At 44.1% G+C, this 19,326-nt stretch overlaps 1 protein-coding gene across 2 annotated transcripts; it reads left to right on the top strand.

The window, feature by feature from the left end:
- The first annotated feature begins 287 nt into the window (after positions 1-287).
- Positions 288-15,673, top strand: LOC130549183 (protein spinster homolog 3-like). Of its 2 annotated transcripts, XM_057326396.1 has the most exons (13): positions 288-783; positions 2,460-2,688; positions 2,772-2,837; positions 3,278-3,414; positions 3,887-4,038; positions 4,206-4,272; positions 11,710-11,852; positions 11,934-12,086; positions 12,464-12,653; positions 13,220-13,285; positions 13,581-13,679; positions 13,812-13,983; positions 15,278-15,673. In XM_057326396.1, exons 2-13 carry the CDS (start codon positions 2,481-2,483, stop codon positions 15,322-15,324), a joined length of 1,500 nt encoding a protein of 499 aa, XP_057182379.1. In that variant the 5' UTR covers positions 288-783; positions 2,460-2,480; the 3' UTR covers positions 15,325-15,673. The 2 variants fall into 2 exon arrangements, with proteins under 2 accessions (XP_057182379.1, XP_057182388.1); XM_057326405.1 differs by lacking the exons at positions 288-783; positions 2,460-2,688 and having other exon boundaries at positions 2,788-2,837; positions 3,291-3,414.
- The last annotated feature ends 3,653 nt before the right edge of the window (positions 15,674-19,326 follow it).

The raw sequence follows: 19,326 nt of genomic DNA on the forward strand, positions 1-19,326 counted from the left end.
TATATTTTGAAGTTCGCTGGTAACCAAACATGGAACCTATTGACTTTTATTGTATGGACACAAAACCACTGAGACATTTCTCAAAATGTCTTGTGTTTCACAGAAGTGGTTTTCCAAAAAAGTTGCTACCAAGATAACGTCACAGGAAAGACTTCATCATCTGGACAACACAGCCCAAGTTTCACAACTCTAGTTTAAGCAACAAATTAATAATACATAAATATAAGTAATAACCAAAATTATGAAGAAATGAGAGATTCTAACCAACTGCTTATCACTCACTGCCAAATCTTAAGACAGAAGTAGGCCTAAACATAATCATGTTTACCTAAAATCATTCATCCATAACAGTATGAATTGTAAAACTAAAATGGGTTGTACAATTCAATCAGTTAAGCAGACAATACAAGATTTGGTTTTTCATTTAAATTATTATAAGTGTTGTTTCTGTTCAAAGTCTCAAACACATATCATGCCAAAGGCCGTGACTGTCATATCCTGGAAACGGTTCGGGTATGTGAAAATGGGGTTTGAAAGCCTTCTGGTTTGTGGTTTATATCGCAACACAAGGAGGAACTGTTCTGAGACGTGTGACTAAAAAGGGGCAGGGCTTGATTCTGACATGATAGCCCTGCAGTGTGCAGGATTCACAGGGGAATGCTCTTCTGTTTCTAAAACACTGACAGCTTAACAAATGCATCAAGAAATGTAAAGAAATAGAAAAGGACCAAAAACCAACATGGATTAAAGGCACACAGGACATTGGAGCACATTAGTTTAGAAGTAAGAAACTTTGTCAAATTATTGTTATGCAAAATTAACTTTTATATTCAATGGAACAAAACCATGAATGTGTAAAGTGAAATACAAAGTTAATGACTAAATGAAAACTTTCAAGCTGCATCCGCTGAACATTTTTGTTGTAGTTATACACGGTTTTGCACTACAACAGTGCCATTGTTGTCAGTCTGCTTAGGAACTCATTCCTGAACACGTACACTAATTCAACAATTTGTAGGACTGAAATATATATGATTTGTGATTAAACAAATGATTTTTTCATGATATAGCATATAAACACTTTTATTTCATTTATACAATCTCAAGCATGTTAGTTGACAAAGACAAGATTATCTTGTGATTAACTCATACAGTATGTAAATACTTTAACCACAATCATCTTTAAGATAGAAGTTCCGGTTTACATTTCATTTTCACAACATGTTGGTGAGTGTAATACAGAACTAACAATGATGTATGTCAAATGCTCAAACATAAACAGCAAAATATCTTTGTGAAATACTACAGCAAACTAAACAGCAAGCATAGCAAGTCACTAATAATAACCAGCCATAGAAACAGTGTGGTAGACTATGACCTGAGACCTAACCTGCAACTTAATTCACTGATGCAGGGAAATGGTGTAGAACAGGTTTGTAATTTAAACTGCATTAATGTCTATACTTCATGTCAAAAGGCATAGCCAAACTCTGACATGCTGCACGGTCACGTTTGTCTTTGGGCAACCTGAGTTTGAAAATGACTTGGGTCATTTCCTGGTCCCACCCCTTTTTTAGTGCTTCCTGTTACCTCTGAAATGGTCCTGCTTATATTTAAAGCAGAAATGTCTTTCAGAATGTCTTTCGGAAATACTCAAATCTCATTGCTTAATTTATCATTTAGTGCAACCAGCTTTTTGGTTTAGAGATAATGGTTTAAGAGTTGCTGTCCTGTTTTTATTGTATTAAAAGGATAGTTCACCCAAAAATAAAATTCTGTCATCATTTATTCACTCTTTCTTTTCTAAGACACAAAAGAAGAAATGTCTCTGTGCTTTTGTGTCCACACAATGGAAGTCAATGTGGGCCAGTGTTTTTCGGTTACCACCATTCTTCGAAATATCCTCTTTTGTGTTCTGCATAAGGAAGAAAGTCAAACAGATTTGGAATGACATAAGGGGGAATAAATAATGAAAGAATTTTAATTTTGGGGTAAACTATTCCATTAAATGAGAAACTATAGTCACAATTAGTGTATAAAAGTACTGTAGTATATGTAAAACTGGCAACACCTCCAACACTAATGTAAATGCAATCTTCGAACTACACAATATCAGAATGTCGTTTTGCACAAAATAACAACCTTAATACCTAAATTTACAAGATTTAATTACAGCTTGCTCAAAAAACTGTGAAGAAGACAAATCAGCCATACTACATTTATTTCCAAAAGTGGCATTTAACTGACTGTCTATTGGCTGTGAATAGCTTCTGTGTCTAGGATTCTATAGGATTAGTTGGTTGTGACAACAGACCTATCCTATTCATTGTTGCCATGGTTACCTCAAACCTACAACATTGTCTGATAGCCTGGAATCACATGGAAGTCATGTGAGTCAACACAAATGGCTTTAATATTATAAAGTTCTGTAAAGTGCACACAAGTCTGTTTTTCTACAGAGTCAAAGACATCCAGTAGCCATGGATACGGGGGAAATCATGTCTTCCGATCAACACAGACCAAAAACCCACTTAAGTGTACGTTATGGTTCCATAAGCTGTGAGTTTCCAGATGGCGATACATCCTCCACACAGCCAACCGGCATCTCTCGAAGACGCTCGTACATCATGGTGGCAGTTCTCTGCTATATTAATCTGCTCAACTACATGGACCGTTATACCATAGCAGGTGAGCTCATCAATGATAACCGTTCACAGAAGCTTCAAAAATCCCTTCATCATGACTAAAGTCAATCTTTGTTCTGGTTCCAGGTGTGCTGCTTAGCATCCAGAAGTACTTTCAAATTAGTGACAGCACATCAGGCCTCCTGCAGACAGGTATCGGTTTGATTTTGTTGTACATTGCGACAGACGTGACAGCAAAAAGGAAGAGAACGTTGCAAAATTTGATTTGACAATAGCACTTCCGTGCATCCTCAGGGAACTAATAGATTTTTCTGTAATTTTGTTAGCTTGCACCACTGACAAGCCCAGTGTAAAACACAAGCAGACATGTAAAATACGTTGCAAAAGATGCAATCTGTCCTTTTCTGAAAGCACCAGCAGATTTATCTATCTCACGTTGATATGAATCTGTTTGCAGTTTCATGTTTAGTCAGTCTCTCTGTTTTTTCAAGTGAGCTGCATTTCACCAGTTACTGAAATTGCTGGTTATTCTGCTTACAGCGTATATTACATGGCTTTATTATGTATCAGTTTAATTGTTACAAAGCCTGAAATATGAATAAAACGTTGGACATATATTAACATATTTACAGTGTTTATCTGTAGCTTTATGTTCTTGGCACCAGTTTTTGGTTATCTTGGGGACCGTTATAACAGGAAGTATATCATGATTGCTGGGTTGATCGTGTGGCTTGTCACAACCCTGGGCAGCTCATTCGCTGGACGGGAGGTACAGTAAAACAATGTCTGTCTGAGATGCTTTGATTCTCATTTTTAACTGTCCAATCTCCTTGTTCTATAAACCACTCAATACATCTCTTTAAAAGGAGGGTTCACCTTATGTCATGAATTACTCACTTTCCAGTTGTTCCAAATCTGTATAAATGTCTTTGTTTGGTTGAACACAGAGAAAGAATTTGGAAGAATGCTTGTAGCCAAACAGTTTTTGGAACCCATTGACTACCATGGTAGGAAAAATGACAATGGTAGTCAAAAGTGCCCCCAGAACTGCTGTCCTACATTCTTCAAAATATCTTCTTTTGTGTTCAACAGAACAAAACAATTTAAGTTATTTTTCCCCACTATGGTAGTCAATGGTGTTACATACATACAATACATTTATACAGATTTGGAACAACACGGAGGCGAGTAAATGATGACAGAATTTTTTGGGTGAACTATCCCTTTAAATCTCCCCACAGCACTTCTGGGTTCTGGTCCTGACAAGGGCATTGGTTGGAACAGGAGAGGCCAGTTACTCTACCATAGCTCCTACCATCATTGGCGACTTGTTCACTGGCACAAAGAGAACCCTCATGATTTCTTTCTTTTATATCTTTATACCAGTTGGGAGGTGAAGTCCTTACACTCAACATAGATGTCCTATGTAGTTTTGAATTTTTGATCTGATGTAACAAACAAATGCGTATGATTTGCAATATATAATCAATATTTTGTTTCATATTTTCTACTTTCTCTGTGCAATGACTGTTTTTTTATTTCTGGTATTTTTATTCACAGTGGTCTGGGCTATATAATGGGGGCAACAATAGCCAGTGCAACAGTAGACTGGCGATGGGCACTCAGGGTAAGCATTCTTAGATTTCCTAAAACTACTTCTGCATATTTTCGACCTTATTTGAACTTGAAGGAATGCTTAAATGTGCATGTAAAGATTTATTGCAGTTTTCCCAATCTTTTTTTTCCACTACAATATGATTTGTGAGTGTTCAGAACTCACTGTTAGCTGTGGCTAGAACATTTAAGTTAAAGGGATAGTTTCATGTCGTTTAAAACAGTGTTCCCTTTCTGTCGGTCTCTCGACGTTGTGTCGAACCGACAGATGGGGTTCGTCCCTGAGAACCAATCACTTCCGACTTCTTAGAAAAGGCCAATGAAAATTGGCGAATGAAATTTGCATGCCGGACTCCGCCCCCGGATATCCGGGTATAAAAGGGAGACGGCGTGCCTCATTCATTCACCTTTTGTTCTTCGGAGCCTTCGCTCGTGATCAACAGACTTCGCTACAAGACTGCCGGCTCTACGACGTGGTGCAGCGGACTGTCCCTTCCTGCAGCGACTTCCCCTGGGCGTCTCAGCGGTTCCAGAAGTGTTCGAGTTTTTTCTCTAAAAGAGCAAATTTCTCCAGCGTGGCATGTCCCGCTGTTCTCGTGGGTGCAACACACTCATCGAGGAGGGGGACGGACACGATGTCTGCTTCCAGTACGCTGGGGCAGATGTTGTGGATACGTCCTGCCCGCACTGCGGGCGGCTGACGATTCAGACGTTGCGTCACGGGTGGCTGTGTTCCCACGGGACTCAGCCACCACCTTGTCTGCTTCCCGTTCCGTGACGGCAGGACTACGGCCCTGCCGTCCGCTACGGCGAGCAGCGAGGGTGATATGAGGATTACTGTGAGCGCTAATCCGTCAGCCACTGGCTCGCGGACCGTTCGCACCTCGCCTTGCTCGTCTGACCGTTCCCCATAAGACGGTCCGCCGTCTTATTCCTCAATCACGTATCGGACACGGTACGTGATGATGAGATGTCTGTTGCAGCATCGGAGGGTGACTTACTGGCATCAGACTCCGACGATTCCTTGAAGCTCCCTCCCTCGGGGGGTCGAGATCAGGAAGAAGCGGATGTCGAAATGTCAGCCATGCTTTCCCGGGCCGCCGGCTTTGGGTTGCGGTGCACCGCACTGCCTCTCCCAACGCTCGCGGCTGGATACACGGTACATCGGGCTTGAGAGCGGCTCCAAGCCGCACTCGCCCTCAGTGCCGTGTTCCCCCGGAAGTGCATGAGGAACCTAGTACGACCTGGAACGCCCCCTTCGGCGCGTACACGTCAACTAGTTCCATCACCCTTTCTTCCCTCGATGGTGGGGCAGCTAGAGGATACGTCGATGTCCCCCCGGGGCTCGACCTAAACTCCCGTCCAAAGCACGTAGGCTTTTCGGCATCTGAGGTGTCGAGAGCTTACTCTGCTGCGGGCCAAGCTGTCCCCTCTCTCCATGCTATGGCCTTCCTGCAGGCCAATGCGCGGAGAGAGCTCCACGAGGGTAAGACCGACCCAGCGCTTATGCAGGAACTCCGCGGCTTCACCGACCTCGCTCTCGGGCGAACAAGGTGATCGCGCGGGCCCTGGGTCGGGCGATGTCCACACTTATGGTCCAGGAGAGACACCTCTGGCTGAACCTTGCACAGGTGAGTAACTCTGAGAAAGTCCGCTTTCTCGATGCACCCATCTCGCAAGGGGGGGCTGTTTGGTGATACTGTCGAGTTCGACAGTTAGGGAGCAGACAGAGGATATCACGTATGTCCTCCCCAGCCACGACTCGACCGCCCTCTGGCCGCCGAGATCCCGTGCACCGTCTGCTTCCCAGCAGCCCTGGTCCTCTTCGAGACATCGAAGAGGAGACCACCACCCCATCAGCAGCCGCGGTGAAAGCCAATGCGGCCCTCATGGGAAGACCCCAGGGAGTTCGAGAATACCTTTCTAAAAGTTTTCTCCCTCTCTGGGCGTTTATCACAGCCGCTCTCACCCTCTACACGACGGTGTTCGGCAACTCGACGTTGCGGCAAGACCCAATGTCGAGGATAATCAGCAGCCTAAGCACTCTCAATCGACGGTGCTTTGTGCCACATCATCGTCTGGGTATTATCACAGCCGCTCTCACCCTCTGCACGACGGTGTTCGGCAACTCGACGTTGCGGCAAGACCCAATGTCGAGGATAATCAGCAGCCTAAGCACTCTCAATCGACGGTGCTTTGTGCCACATCATCGTCTGGGTATTATCACAGCCGCTCTCACCCTCTGCACGACGGTGTTCGGCAACTCGACGTTGCGGCAAGACCCAATGTCGAGGATAATCAGCAGCCTAAGCACTCTCAATCGACGGTGCTTTGTGCCACATCATCGTCTGGGTATTATCACAGCCGCTCTCACCCTCTGCACGACGGTGTTCGGCAACTCGACGTTGCGGCAAGACCCAATGTCGAGGATAATCAGCAGCCTAAGCACTCTCAATCGACGGTGCTTTGTGCCACATCATCGTCTGGGTATTATCACAGCCGCTCTCACCCTCTGCACGACGGTGTTCGGCAACTCGACGTTGCGGCAAGACCCAATGTCGAGGATAATCAGCAGCCTAAGCACTCTCAATCGACGGTGCTTTGTGCCACATCATCGTCTGGGTATTATCACAGCCGCTCTCACCCTCTGCACGACGGTGTTCGGCAACTCGACGTTGCGGCAAGACCCAATGTCGAGGATAATCAGCAGCCTAAGCACTCTCAATCGACGGTGCTTTGTGCCACATCATCGTCTGGGTATTATCACAGCCGCTCTCACCCTCTACACGACGGTGTTCGGCAACTCGACGTTGCGGCAAGACCCAATGTCGAGGATAATCAGCAGCCTAAGCACTCTCAATCGACGGTGCTTTGTGCCACATCATCGTCTGGGTATTATCACAGCCGCTCTCACCCTCTGCACGACGGTGTTCGGCAACTCGACGTTGCGGCAAGACCCAATGTCAAGGATAATCATCAGCCTAAGCACTCTCATTCGATGGTGCGTTGTGCTACATCTTCGCCAGACAGGTAAAACTGCAGAGCCGATCTCCTCCCCGGGGGTCCCCCCCACGGCGAGGGATCCGTACTGCCAGCCATCGAACCACCCCCGGGAGGTCGATGAAGCAGAACGTACCCCTAGCCTCCCTGTCGGTCCCTAGGAGCCTGTCAAGAGCTTCCCAAACCGTCACGGTGACTACGGAATACGGTCCGTCTCGGCTACGCGATCCACTCCCCGGACGCCCGCCCAAGTTTCGGGGCATCCTCTTAACCTCAGCAGAGGCAAGGATGCCCCGTGCTTCGGGCCGAGGTCGCCACCCCTCTGGTGAGGAAGCGATCGTGCTCGTCCCTCTAGCCGAGATGTTCAACGGGTTTTACAGCCCGTACTTCATCGTCCCCAAAAGAGCGGGGGTCGCTAGATCTGCGTACCCTGAACAGGCACCTACTCAAGCTGCCGTTCAGGATGCTCACGCAGAAGCGCATCCTGGCATCTGTCAGATGTCAAGATGGATTCATGGCAATCGACCTGAAGGATGCTTACTCTCATGTCTCTTTCCCCCTCGTCATCGCCCGTTCCTACGGTTCGCTTTCGAGGGTCAGGCATATTAGTACAGAGTCCTCCCCTTCGGTCTGTCCCTGTCCCCACTAGTCTTCACGAAGATCTTGGAAGCCTCCCTCACTCCCCTCAGGGAGAGAGGTGTGCGGGTACTAAACTATCTCGACGACTGGCTCATTTGACACACTCGTGAGATCTGTTATGTACACACAGGGACCTAGGGCTTCGGCACCTAGATCGATTGGGACCACAGGTCAACCGAAAAGGAGCAGGCTCTCCTCTGTGCAGAGCATACTCTTTTTTGGTATGGAACTCAACTCTGTCTCCATTACAGCGCCACTGCGCTCAGTCAGTGTTGAACTGCCTGGAATATTTCAAGCAGTCAGCGGGTGGAGGCTCCTGGGTACATGGCATCCTTGACGGTGGTGATACCCCTCAGGTTGATGCACATGAGACCGCTCCAACACTGGCTACAGAGTCGAGTTCCCTGGAGGCGTGGCACACCGGCAGCAGGCGGATGGTGATTACGCTTTTCTGCCGAAGCACTCTAACCCCTTGGTCTTCAATTACCTTTTCTACGGACGGGGGTCCCTGCCTGCGCAGGCATATCAATTGCCTAGAGTTGTTGGATGTGCTACCCGCACTGTAGGGGTTACTACCTCTCGTGCAGAACAAGCACGTGCTGGTCCGGTCGGACTGCACAACTGCCGTAGCGTTTTTTACCGCCAGGGTGGCGTTTGCTTATGGCAGCTAACACGACTCGCCCGACGCCTCCTCCTGTGGAGTCCGCAGGGCCACACATATCCCAGGTGACCTGAACCAGACAGCCGATGTGCTCTCTCGTCAGTTGACGCCTCGCGGAGAGTGGCGACTCCACCCCCGCGTAGCCAGCTCATTGGGGACAGTCAGGGCGGGCTCAGGTAGACCCCTTCGCCTCCCTGGACACCACCCATTGCCGCTAAGGTACTCCTTGCTGCGGCACGGAAGCTCTAGCGCACAGCTGGCCGTGGGACAAGCGGAAGTACGTCTTCCCCCAGTGAGCCTCATTGCACAGACCCTGTGCAAGGTCAGGGTAAAGGAGCATCAAGTTTACTAGTTGCGCCATACTGGCCCAACCGGACTTGGTTCTTGGAGCTAATGCTCTTGATGACAGCTACCCCCTGGCCGATTCCCCTGACGAAGGACCTGCTTTCCCAGGGGAAGGGCACGTTATGGCATCACTGGCCAGACCTCTGGAACCTCCATGTCTGGCCCCTGGACGGAACGAGGAGATCCTGAGTGGCCTAACCCCTGCGGCGGTTAAGACCACTACTCAGGCTAGGGCCCTGGCCACTAGGTGACGATTCGCCTAGTGGTGCCTCTTCTCATTCTGGTGCTCTTCTCGAAGAGAAGACCTGCGGAGTTGCTTGATCAAGTGGGTGCGGTCCTTCCAGAGACTCTAGAATAATCTCTCCCCTTCCACACTGAACGTGTATGTAGCCGCTGTTGCCTCTCATCACGACCCAGTTGCTGGTAGTCTCTAGGACAGCACAACCTGATCATTTGGTTCCTAAGGGGCGCGGGAAGGCTACCACCTCACCCACGCTCCGTACCCTCTTACGACCTTGATGCGGTCCTGGAGCCCCTCGGAGATGCCGCTCTTTCTCACTTCACGATGAAGACGGCTCTAGGGAGGACGCTCAAGAGGGTAGCGGACCTACAAGCATTCTCCGTGTCCACAGATTGCCTAGAACTCGGGCCCGGTTATTCTCACGCTATCCTGAGACCCCGGCCCGGCTACGTGCCCAAAGTTCCCACCACTCCCCCGAGACACCAGGTGGTGAACTTACAGGCGCTCCCCACCGGGGAGGAAGACCCAACCCCATCTGTGTTGTGTCCAGTACGCGCATTGTGCCTCTGCTTGGACCGCACGCAGAGCCGCAGTAGCTCTGAGCAGCTCTTTGTCTGTTTTGGAGATCAGCTGGGAGGGCTGTCTCAAACAGAGTTTGGCGCATTGGATCATGGACGCCGTCACTATGGCGTACCTGTCCTAGTTCGCCTACGCCCACTGGGTGAGAGCTCTCTCCACACTGAGTACAGCCTCCTCTTGGGCACTGGCTGGCGCCTCTCTGGCAGACATCTGCAGAGCTGCGGGTTGGGCTACACCCATCACCTTCGCGAGGTCCTACAGCCTTCGCGTAAAACCGGTCGGCGAGTCTTGTGGGCATCAGGCAAGACCGGCGACCGGTAGGGTGTACGCCTATGACAGTATCTGACCCTAGGGGGTCAGCATACTATTAGCCTCCCTTCTTCCCCCACTGGGTGAAGAACAGGCACTCTATCCATCACTAGCAAGCACCTCCTTTGGGCGGGCTGGGCAGAGCAGCCCTGCCCCTTAGGCCGGGTATCACCTGAGTTATTCGCAACATAGCTCTAACCGGACCTAGTGCTACCAGACGTTGCAACCCCCCAGCAGGGCGGTTCCGTCTGATGTATCCTCATGCTGGTTCCCACCTTGGTAACCCATGACCTCCTTAGGTGGACCTCCACCTCGCGGTTAACTCCTTCAGTCCGCACTTTCTTCCCATGAGTTCTCCCCCATCGGTGAGACCATGTTGGTATCTCCACTAGTCTCCTCCCTGTGGTAGGAAGTGGTCTCTGTAGCGCATCCCCCGCTTGAGGAAGTAGCGCTTACCCAGTGGCCTTACGGTTCCGGGCGGCTTCTCGCTGTTAGAGAAACAAGGCCGCCGCCTGTGAGGCCGAAGGTAGGGGCCTTCCCACCTTTCAAGAAAGCTCTGGGACCCCCTACCTACCCACTGGTAGGTTACAATTTCACGGTAGCATCACGGCTGACACGCCCAGGCCAGTCACCGTCGCTTCGTTGAGATTGTGACAGGGCACAGTGTTATGGCGTTTTCCATTGGAACCCCATCTGTCGGTTCGACACAACATCGAGAGACCGACAGAGAGGGAACGTCTCGGTTACGTTTGTAACCTCGGTTCCCTGATGGAGGTAACGAGACGTTGTGTCCTCTTGCCACAACACGTGCTGTCCACTGCAGCAGTCGTGAGAGGTCTCAGGCTCCTCAGAACTTAGGTGAATGATGAGGCACGCCGTCTCCCTTTTATACCCGGATATCCGGGGGCGGAGTCCGGCATGCAAATTTCATTCGCCAATTTTCATTGGCCTTTTCTAAGAAGTCGGAAGTGATTGGTTCTCAAGGACGAACCCCATCTGTCGGTTCGACACAACGTCTCGTTCCCTCCATCAGGGAACCGAGGTTACAAACGTAACCGAGACGTTTCCCAACGCTGGTCCTCGGGGCACACCTTCCAGAATGTTTTAGATCTCTCCCTATATAAAACACCTGAATCAACTCATCAGTCAGGTGTTTCATATAGGGAGAGAACTAAAACATTCTGGAAGGTGTGCCCCGAGGACCAGGGTTGGGAAACACTGGTTTAAAACATGTATGTAACTCTTGCTTCTGTGGAACACAAAATAAGATATTTTGAGAAATGTCTTAGTGGTTTTGTGTCCATATGATGGCAGTCAATGGGGTCAAATGTTGTTTGGTTACCAACATTCTTCAAAATATCTTCTTGTGTGTTCTGCAGAAGAAAGTCATACAGGTTTGGATTGACATGAGGATGAGTATATAAAAACGGAATTTTCATTTTTGGCTTTAAAGTCTAAAGTATCATTAATGAAGATCTTTACTCCAGATAAGGCCCAGGTCCCTGCTTAATACCTGAAAACCCCTAGTAATAACTGAAAAGTTATTAACAAAAAAAAGAAAAGTATTGCAAATCCTTGGAGTTTTTTGCAACTCCTTAACAAAATTTGAACCATTGTGAATTCACTCAAATCCATCTCTCAGCTAGAGGAATTGAATTGTCTGTGTTTATTGCTAGGTCAATCCTGCTCTGGGAGCACTGGGTCTGCTCCTCCTGGTTTTTCTGATTCCCAATCCTCCTCGCGGAGCCGCGGATGGATACACAGAAACACCCATGGAGAACACCTCCTACATTGAGGACATCAAGTACCTTCTGAAGAAGTGCGTTACTGTTTTTTCTTGTCTTAGTAATTGTATCTTCTACATTAATGATACTTATATTTTACATCTGTGCCCCTCTAGTCGGAGTTTTGTCTGGTCTTCTTTTGGTGTGACTGCCATGGCTTTTGTCACAGGGGCTCTGGCTTTCTGGACCCCCACCTTCCTGTCACGTGCACAGGTTACACAAGGCCTCAGGGAACCTTGCAAAGTGGAGCCTTGTGACCCTTCAGACAGGTAGAGCAAGTCTCCTGCTTTTTAATTCTCAGGGTTTATTGTCACATTGTAAAACATTGTGCAACACTGTCACGTAACATTGTCAAGGTTCATCACAAGCTAGTTTGGTAACAGTTTAATGTTTATTTTAGTATTCTGTACCAACCTCATATTTGAATGGTTTATTATCAAACCTGACATCACTTTTACACCAAACAAAAACTAGCAGTTAAATTTGTTTTTACAACAAAATACACCACTTTTGGGCACTAGGTGTACTATAATTGTATTTATTTTGATGTATTTAGTTAAGTTATAAAGAAAAATATAACACATTAAAAATAAAACTGTTTCAACCAGCTATTCCCTTACCGTAGAATGTTTTTCCCTCTTGTCAGTTATATCTTTGGCACAATCACAGTGGTGACAGGGATTGTGGGAGTTTTTCTTGGCACCTGGATATCAAAGATGCTGAGAGACAGAGTGCCTAATGCAGACCCTCTTATATGTGCTGTGGGCATGCTCAGTTCCTCCCCCTGCTTCTTCATCGCCGTCATCCTGGCATCCAAAAGCATCCCGGTCACATATGTAATTCCTGTGACAGTTCTTTACTGGACTGATTTCTAACAGATGGATGTTAGTGGGATTCGTACCCATGACAATACAATTAGGCTACTAGTGCCATGCTGGAGCAACAAGAATATTAAAGGAGTAGTTCACCTTCAAAATGAAAATTCTGTCATCATTTACTCACCCTCTTGTCATTTCAAACCTGTATGACTTTCTTTCTTCAGCAGATCACAAAAGAAGATATTTTGAAGAATGTTGTTAACGGCCCCCCATTCACTTGCATTGGTTACAATAGAAGTGAATAGGGGGCTGTGCCGTTACCAACATTTTCAAAATATCTTCTTTTGTGTTCATACAGGTTTGAAATGTCAAGAGGGTGAGTAAATGATGACAGAATTTTCATTTTGAAAGTGAACTACTCCTTTAACATACAGTAGATCCAAGAAACATTTTTTGTCCAAATAACCACCAGCATAGCACAATGTGACATTGGGATGTGTTATGCATCCAGGTTGGTTTTCTACTGTAGGTTACGATCTAAACATTTGTCTCTTTTGATGTTTTGATGTTTGTGCTGCATACAGACCTTCATTGCTATTGGAGAGACTTTGCTGTCACTTAACTGGGCTATTCTGGCTGATATTCTGCTGGTAAGACATACTGTATGCACCATGTTCTGCACTTTAAGTGCGGAAATGACACATGTATATACTATACGACAAACTTGGTTGAAGCAATTGAATAAATCTGCATAAAAGTGAAATGTAATATACACCGTAATTTAGTCGTCTATAACTTTGATGTATTGTTTAATTAAATATTCTACATTTTACACATTGTGATTATTAAAATTCATTTTTTAAATGCTTAAAAAGTACAAAAATATATTATCATAAAATTGAAAAATATATATAAAAGGCCATTTTTGTATCCTACATCTTGTAGTATGTTGTTGTGCCAACTAGAAGAGCGACGGCTGAAGCCTTACAGATTTTGGTCTGTCATTTACTTGGAGATGCAGGAAGTCCATACCTTATTGGTTTGGTGAGTTTATTTTCATCATTTTAATATAAAACATAAATTGGGTTCATAAGCTCTACTTGTGCAAGTATTCTCATTATCCAGAAATGCTTAGAACACATCACCTCTGGCTAAAAAAGCACTGTTTTTCTTCAGATCTCAGATGCTCTACGTAAATATAATCCAGATTCTCCAAGCTGGGAATTCCATCGACTGGAATATAGTGTTTATGTTTGCCCTTTCATTGGGATCCTGGGTGGCCTGTTTTTTCTAATGACCTCTCTGTATATCAAAGAGGACAGAAAAGCAGCAGAGATGCTTGTGTCAGGTAACAATGAAAGCATTATAACTACAGACTCCCTAGACATATTCTTTTTCTTGTAACAGCCGTATGTTTACAGACATAATAATCTGGTTCAATTTAAATTTGTTATAAACTATTATTTAATAGCATTTCTTGAAGATAGAAATCCAACTGTAGATATATCTGGAAAAAAGTATTAGGGTGTTTCTGCAACTATGGGCACTTTTGACTAAAATAAAAAAAAATCAAAGATGATATTTACCTTATGTTTTTGGGATCTTGTGATTGAGGTAGTGAGGTGGGCTAATCTGTCAGCAATGTGCTCATGTGGTAATTTCTGTTTCCATAGAAAGAAACTAGACTTGTTTGTCTTTGAGAAAACAAATAGAAAACTATTACTCAAAGGTATGGGACAGGCACATTTGCTTCATAAAATTATAAAAATGATCAGTAAAATATAAAACATTTACGATGCTGTAAATTAATATGGATATTAAACAATTCCATTTGAAATAATGTCAAATTGCAATTCAATTATCTTATTTTAAATATCTTAATATTGTGACCAGAGTTGTGGGACATGAACAAAAACGGTGTTTGGACCTATAAATGCTATATAATTTTATATTAAATCACATTATTCATTAATTATATTTATTTTAGTGACAGTGACACTGTGAATATATTTATAAATAGCGTGATATGACAAATTTTTGACATAAATCAAAAATGTCACTGCTGGGACTCAAAAGTGCCCGCAGTTGCAGAAACACCCATTAATACATTTAAAAAGAAGCCAGGTATAAGATGCAATGTATATTTATTCTAAACACACCTATTACCTAACACACCTAGCACAGATGATCACATTATCTCTGACCTGACAAAAGATTCAAATGTGACCAAATCTATGACGTAAACGGATGGGATCTTCACACAAAGTTCAAGGTTGAGTCTCAGACCAAAGCCTCTGTTGTCTGCAGAACATCTTCCATTGATGGGGAATAAATGTACAGAGCATAATCCTGCAGGAAGTGTATATATTCTAGTTTAATTCCATTATAGATTATGTATAAAGAGACGAGGCATGCTTTGAGAGAAAAACAGTGAGATTATCCAGAGATTAGTTACACACCGGTTTCCTACTTGCTGAGGTAAAACATTTTTACTGCAGTTGTTTTTGTTGCTTACAATCCTGTCAACAGTTTCATCTTTTCATCATTTTGGTCAGCTAGGTTGTATAAAGACGAAAGTCACAGATGTTCTAAGGTCTGCATATAGAAATGAATGTCCTTTCTTTCTATTTTGTGTAATTCAGGACAGTCTACTGGACAACAGACAACATCCAGAGTCACCGTGACTTAAACAGTCAAACAGTTCATTTCCACCACCAAACGATGGATCAATGGACAAATTTGAGAGAAGTTCAAATGACAATGAATCAATGTGTGTGTGCATGAGTCTTGAACGTCCTTTCCAAAAATCTGCCTTCTATGATTTTTTATATATTAAAAAAATGTATTAATTTTTACAGATTTATTTTAAGCAAAAGGTTGTCACCATTTTGAACCGTTTTTGAAGTACATTGGAGTTAAAATACTGTATGTGCCAAACTACAAAAACAGAAAATGTGCAAGAATTATTAGGATATTTTAATATTATATTTTTTACTTTGTATCTTTTATAAATAAATGTGTGTATGCTTTTTACCTCATATCATTTCCATTGTTGGTAAATGTTGTCATTCCCGTGAAGAACCATTAGGTGGCAGTATATGCGTACGATTTAACGAACCAGTTTTTAATAATAGCGTTACGTTCATACATTTTCTAGACTTCTAATGCAGTCAATGTATAGGCTACATGTTTTATTATATGTGTTCTCAGGGAATCAAACCCAGAATCTTTACACTACTAATGCCACACTGCAGTATGGAGTACATTTTTTACCTCTTTCTTTTACAGAAACCAAAACAAATAGGAAAAAAAAGAGTAATGCTTTATTAATGCGCCCAATATCATTTCTTAATGCTCTTTTCCTCATTAGACTGGCATCTTTAATGTTACCGTGGCTTCAAAACCCACATGAATCACCTTTGGGAGACCAGCAACACGTGCTCATTAGTAAATCTGATCAAAGTAATTAAAAATCCCCCCTGTCGTTAGCAAAGTCCTGTATTGTATGTTAAACAGTGTCATGAGCTGTACCAGCTATCATATCAGCTGATACCAGTATTCAACATTCAGAATGTTTCATTTATTGATTTATTTCTAAAGTGGTGCTGAATAACCACTTTTGATATGTTATAACATGATAGCCCCTACATAAGCCTCAGGATTACACAACATAGAAACCCTCTTTAGTAACCTTCCTCTCATGACCTCAACTCCACTGAAGTGACATAAGATGGTGTGAAGGCATAAGAAGGCATGTTGTGTGTGTATTTCTATGCCTGTAAGTCACACTGCCTGTTTTGAAACTGGGAGCTGTCAGTCATCCGGGTAAACCCGGTGTCATCAGGGTCAGTGTCTAATGGCATGTTACATCTAAACTCGCACACAAACAAGCCCTGACACGCTAAGCCTCAAACCCTACTGACACATTTAAACCATAAAATAAATCTATTAAAATAAGTGTAACTATATAAACACAGACTTCCAAACATAATCTGAGACACTCTATACAGTTATAGAGTTGTATTGCATTACAAATAGACCTGTGACAACATCTACAGCGTGCTTAAACCTCATTCTCTGGATTTAAATTTAGTTCCAAGTTTAACTTAATGGTGAAGCTTTCAGAATTATCTCTGACACCTTGCAATGGTACTCTTTTCCTGCATGAACGTTAGGAAAGAACAGCGTTATTTTCCGTGTAACTTCACACAACCTTCCAAATCCTTTCATAACACTGAACTTAAACTCATGCTATTGACTACAAAAGGTCAAGGTAGCTCATTTAAAGCCATTGTCGAGCCATTTGTTTTTCTTTGGCTAGAACACACTTCCTTCACCTTGTTTTGTTCTGAACTGTTTTTCTGACCTTGTGGTTGGAATTTTTAAGACGTTCTAGCGCCAACCTCTATTCTTCAGCTGCCGAGGATGAGGACGTACATACGTAACCAGAACAACCATGAAAACGAGGAAACGTGCCCACAGACAGACATGGACGCAGACTCGTGCACATGCCTACAATCTCTCCTGATAAACATTCCATTGGTTTAATAGCTCGACCTTTAATTAGGACACAATAGGTATTGTGCGCCCTCCCGGTTTCTGCCGACTTTATCTGAGCGTTTGTGCGTTTCCCTTGATTGCCTGCTGAACCTGGCAGGAAACTGTCACAATGGCTGATACATTTACGGGCCGATCGATGAGAAGTGCTGTGGTGAGCCAGGAGGAGAGGGAAAGATCGGACACGGTCAGTGTTTAGTTTAGTGCGTTTCATAAGCATAGATTAGCACATGGTGAGGTAAGCATACGGTGAAATATGAACACACATTATTGTCTACAAGCTGACAGTTACACAAACAATAAATTTAATGATGTGCCTGTTTTTTCACTATGATGTAACAAATAATGAATAAAAAGCTGAGTATGCTACTTTACACACTGCAAATAAATATATTCAGAATTCTGTTGTGCAGTAAGCGTAATCCTCTGGATCGCTGGCTCATGAGGAATGCAGGAAAATTGAGAATGAACAAAAATTTTCATATTACACACACACACACACACAGGCTTTGGTTGACTATCCCCGTGGGGACAGTCCATAGGCGTAATGTTTTTATACTGTACAAACTGTATATTCTATCCCCTATCCCTAACCCTACCCCTAAACCTAAAGATCATAGAACACTTTTTGCATTTTTAGATTAAAAAAATATATTGTTCTGTACAATTTATTAGCTTTTTTGCCCATGGGGACCTCAATTTTGGTCCCCACGGTGACACGAGTCCCCATGTGTTGGTGTGTATTCAGGTTTAGGTCCCCACCGGGATATACAAACATGAACACACACACACACACACACACACACACACACGAGTCAAAAACAAACACTACAGAGCATTCATCAGACACTACAGAGAAAAATGGAGAACACAGCATCCAGGGCATCTATTTACAAAAAAATGTATTGCATTTAGTAAAAAGCACACAAAACAAAGTAAATCAGACTTAAGTATGTTGAATTCTGTAGATGTTACTATCGAAAAGAAGAAAAGAAAATATTAGAAAGATTATTCTTCCTCAGGATCATGTCTTTGAGCTGGGTCTGGCCAGAGGACTTCATCTACATTGCATGCAATGTTGTCCCTTGCCAGACAACGGGCAAAAAACCCTCTGGTGTGGTGGATCCAGCCTTGACAAGACTGCACGTCTATGTCACCACAGGCCAGTTCCATTGCCTGTAAGAGATTTTCCCTGGTATACGGGTTTCGGTCATAGACTTTCCACCGCCATGCAGAGAAAAACTCTTCTATTGGGTTGAGGAAAGGGCTGTATGGTGGAAGGATCACATTTATAAATTGCTGGTTGTTGTTGAACCACTGACGTATTTGGACACCACGGTGAAAGCTCACATAGTCCCAAACCACGACATAAACAGGTTGCACTTCATGCTGATGATTCTGCTGCTCTCGGTCAACCGAAGCATTTCTTAGACCATACAGAAATGTGAGAAGATGTTCAGTATTGTATGGTCCAAGGGTTGCATGTGCACTGAGAACTCCATGATTGCTAATGGCAGCACAAAGGGTGATATTGCCACCACGCTGACCAGGGGACTTGCATTATTGCATGTTGGTCAATCACATTTCTCCCTCTCCCTATCCTGCTTCATCAACAAAAATCCATTCATAGCCTTTCAATATAATCCAATTCAAACACTCTCTGTAAATGAAAATAAAGACTTTTACAATAGTCTTTTTGTATGCACTCCTGATTTACATCCACTACAACCTATTGCACTTTACAGTAACTGTAGGCTAGAAACTCAGAAGTGTACTAAGCATCAGCGCTGAAAATGTCTGAGTGTTTACTTACTTGAACATACTGATGCCGTAGATCTTTGACCCTTTCGGAGTTGCGCTCAAAGGGTACTCTGTATACTTGTTTCATGCGTATACAGTTACGTTGGAGGACACGGTCAATGGTAGAAAGGCTTACACTGTTGATTCCTTCAAAATTTAAATTGTCTTCAATAACTCTTTGCTGAACTTCACGGAGTCGGATGGCATTGTTTTAACGGACCATTGTATCAACAATGATAACCTCTTGCTCTTGGGAGAACATACAGCTCTTCCACCCTGATGTGCTAGTCTTGCAATTCAACAAAATGATTACAAAAAAACGTACATGTAGTAA

This window comes from Triplophysa rosa, linkage group LG2, assembly GCF_024868665.1.
Source record: "Triplophysa rosa linkage group LG2, Trosa_1v2, whole genome shotgun sequence".
NCBI lineage: Eukaryota > Metazoa > Chordata > Actinopteri > Cypriniformes > Nemacheilidae > Triplophysa > Triplophysa rosa.

Excerpts from the sequence above, each read along its gene's own strand:
- LOC130549183 (XM_057326396.1), top strand. The coding sequence starts at position 2,481 with ATGGATACGGGGGAAATCATGTCTTCCGATCAACACAGACCAAAAACC. Across the intron at positions 2,838-3,277 it reads ATCAGGCCTCCTGCAGACAG|TGTTTATCTGTAGCTTTATG; the intron begins GTATCGGTTTGA and ends ACATATTTACAG. Across the intron at positions 4,273-11,709 it reads ACTGGCGATGGGCACTCAGG|GTCAATCCTGCTCTGGGAGC; the intron begins GTAAGCATTCTT and ends GTTTATTGCTAG.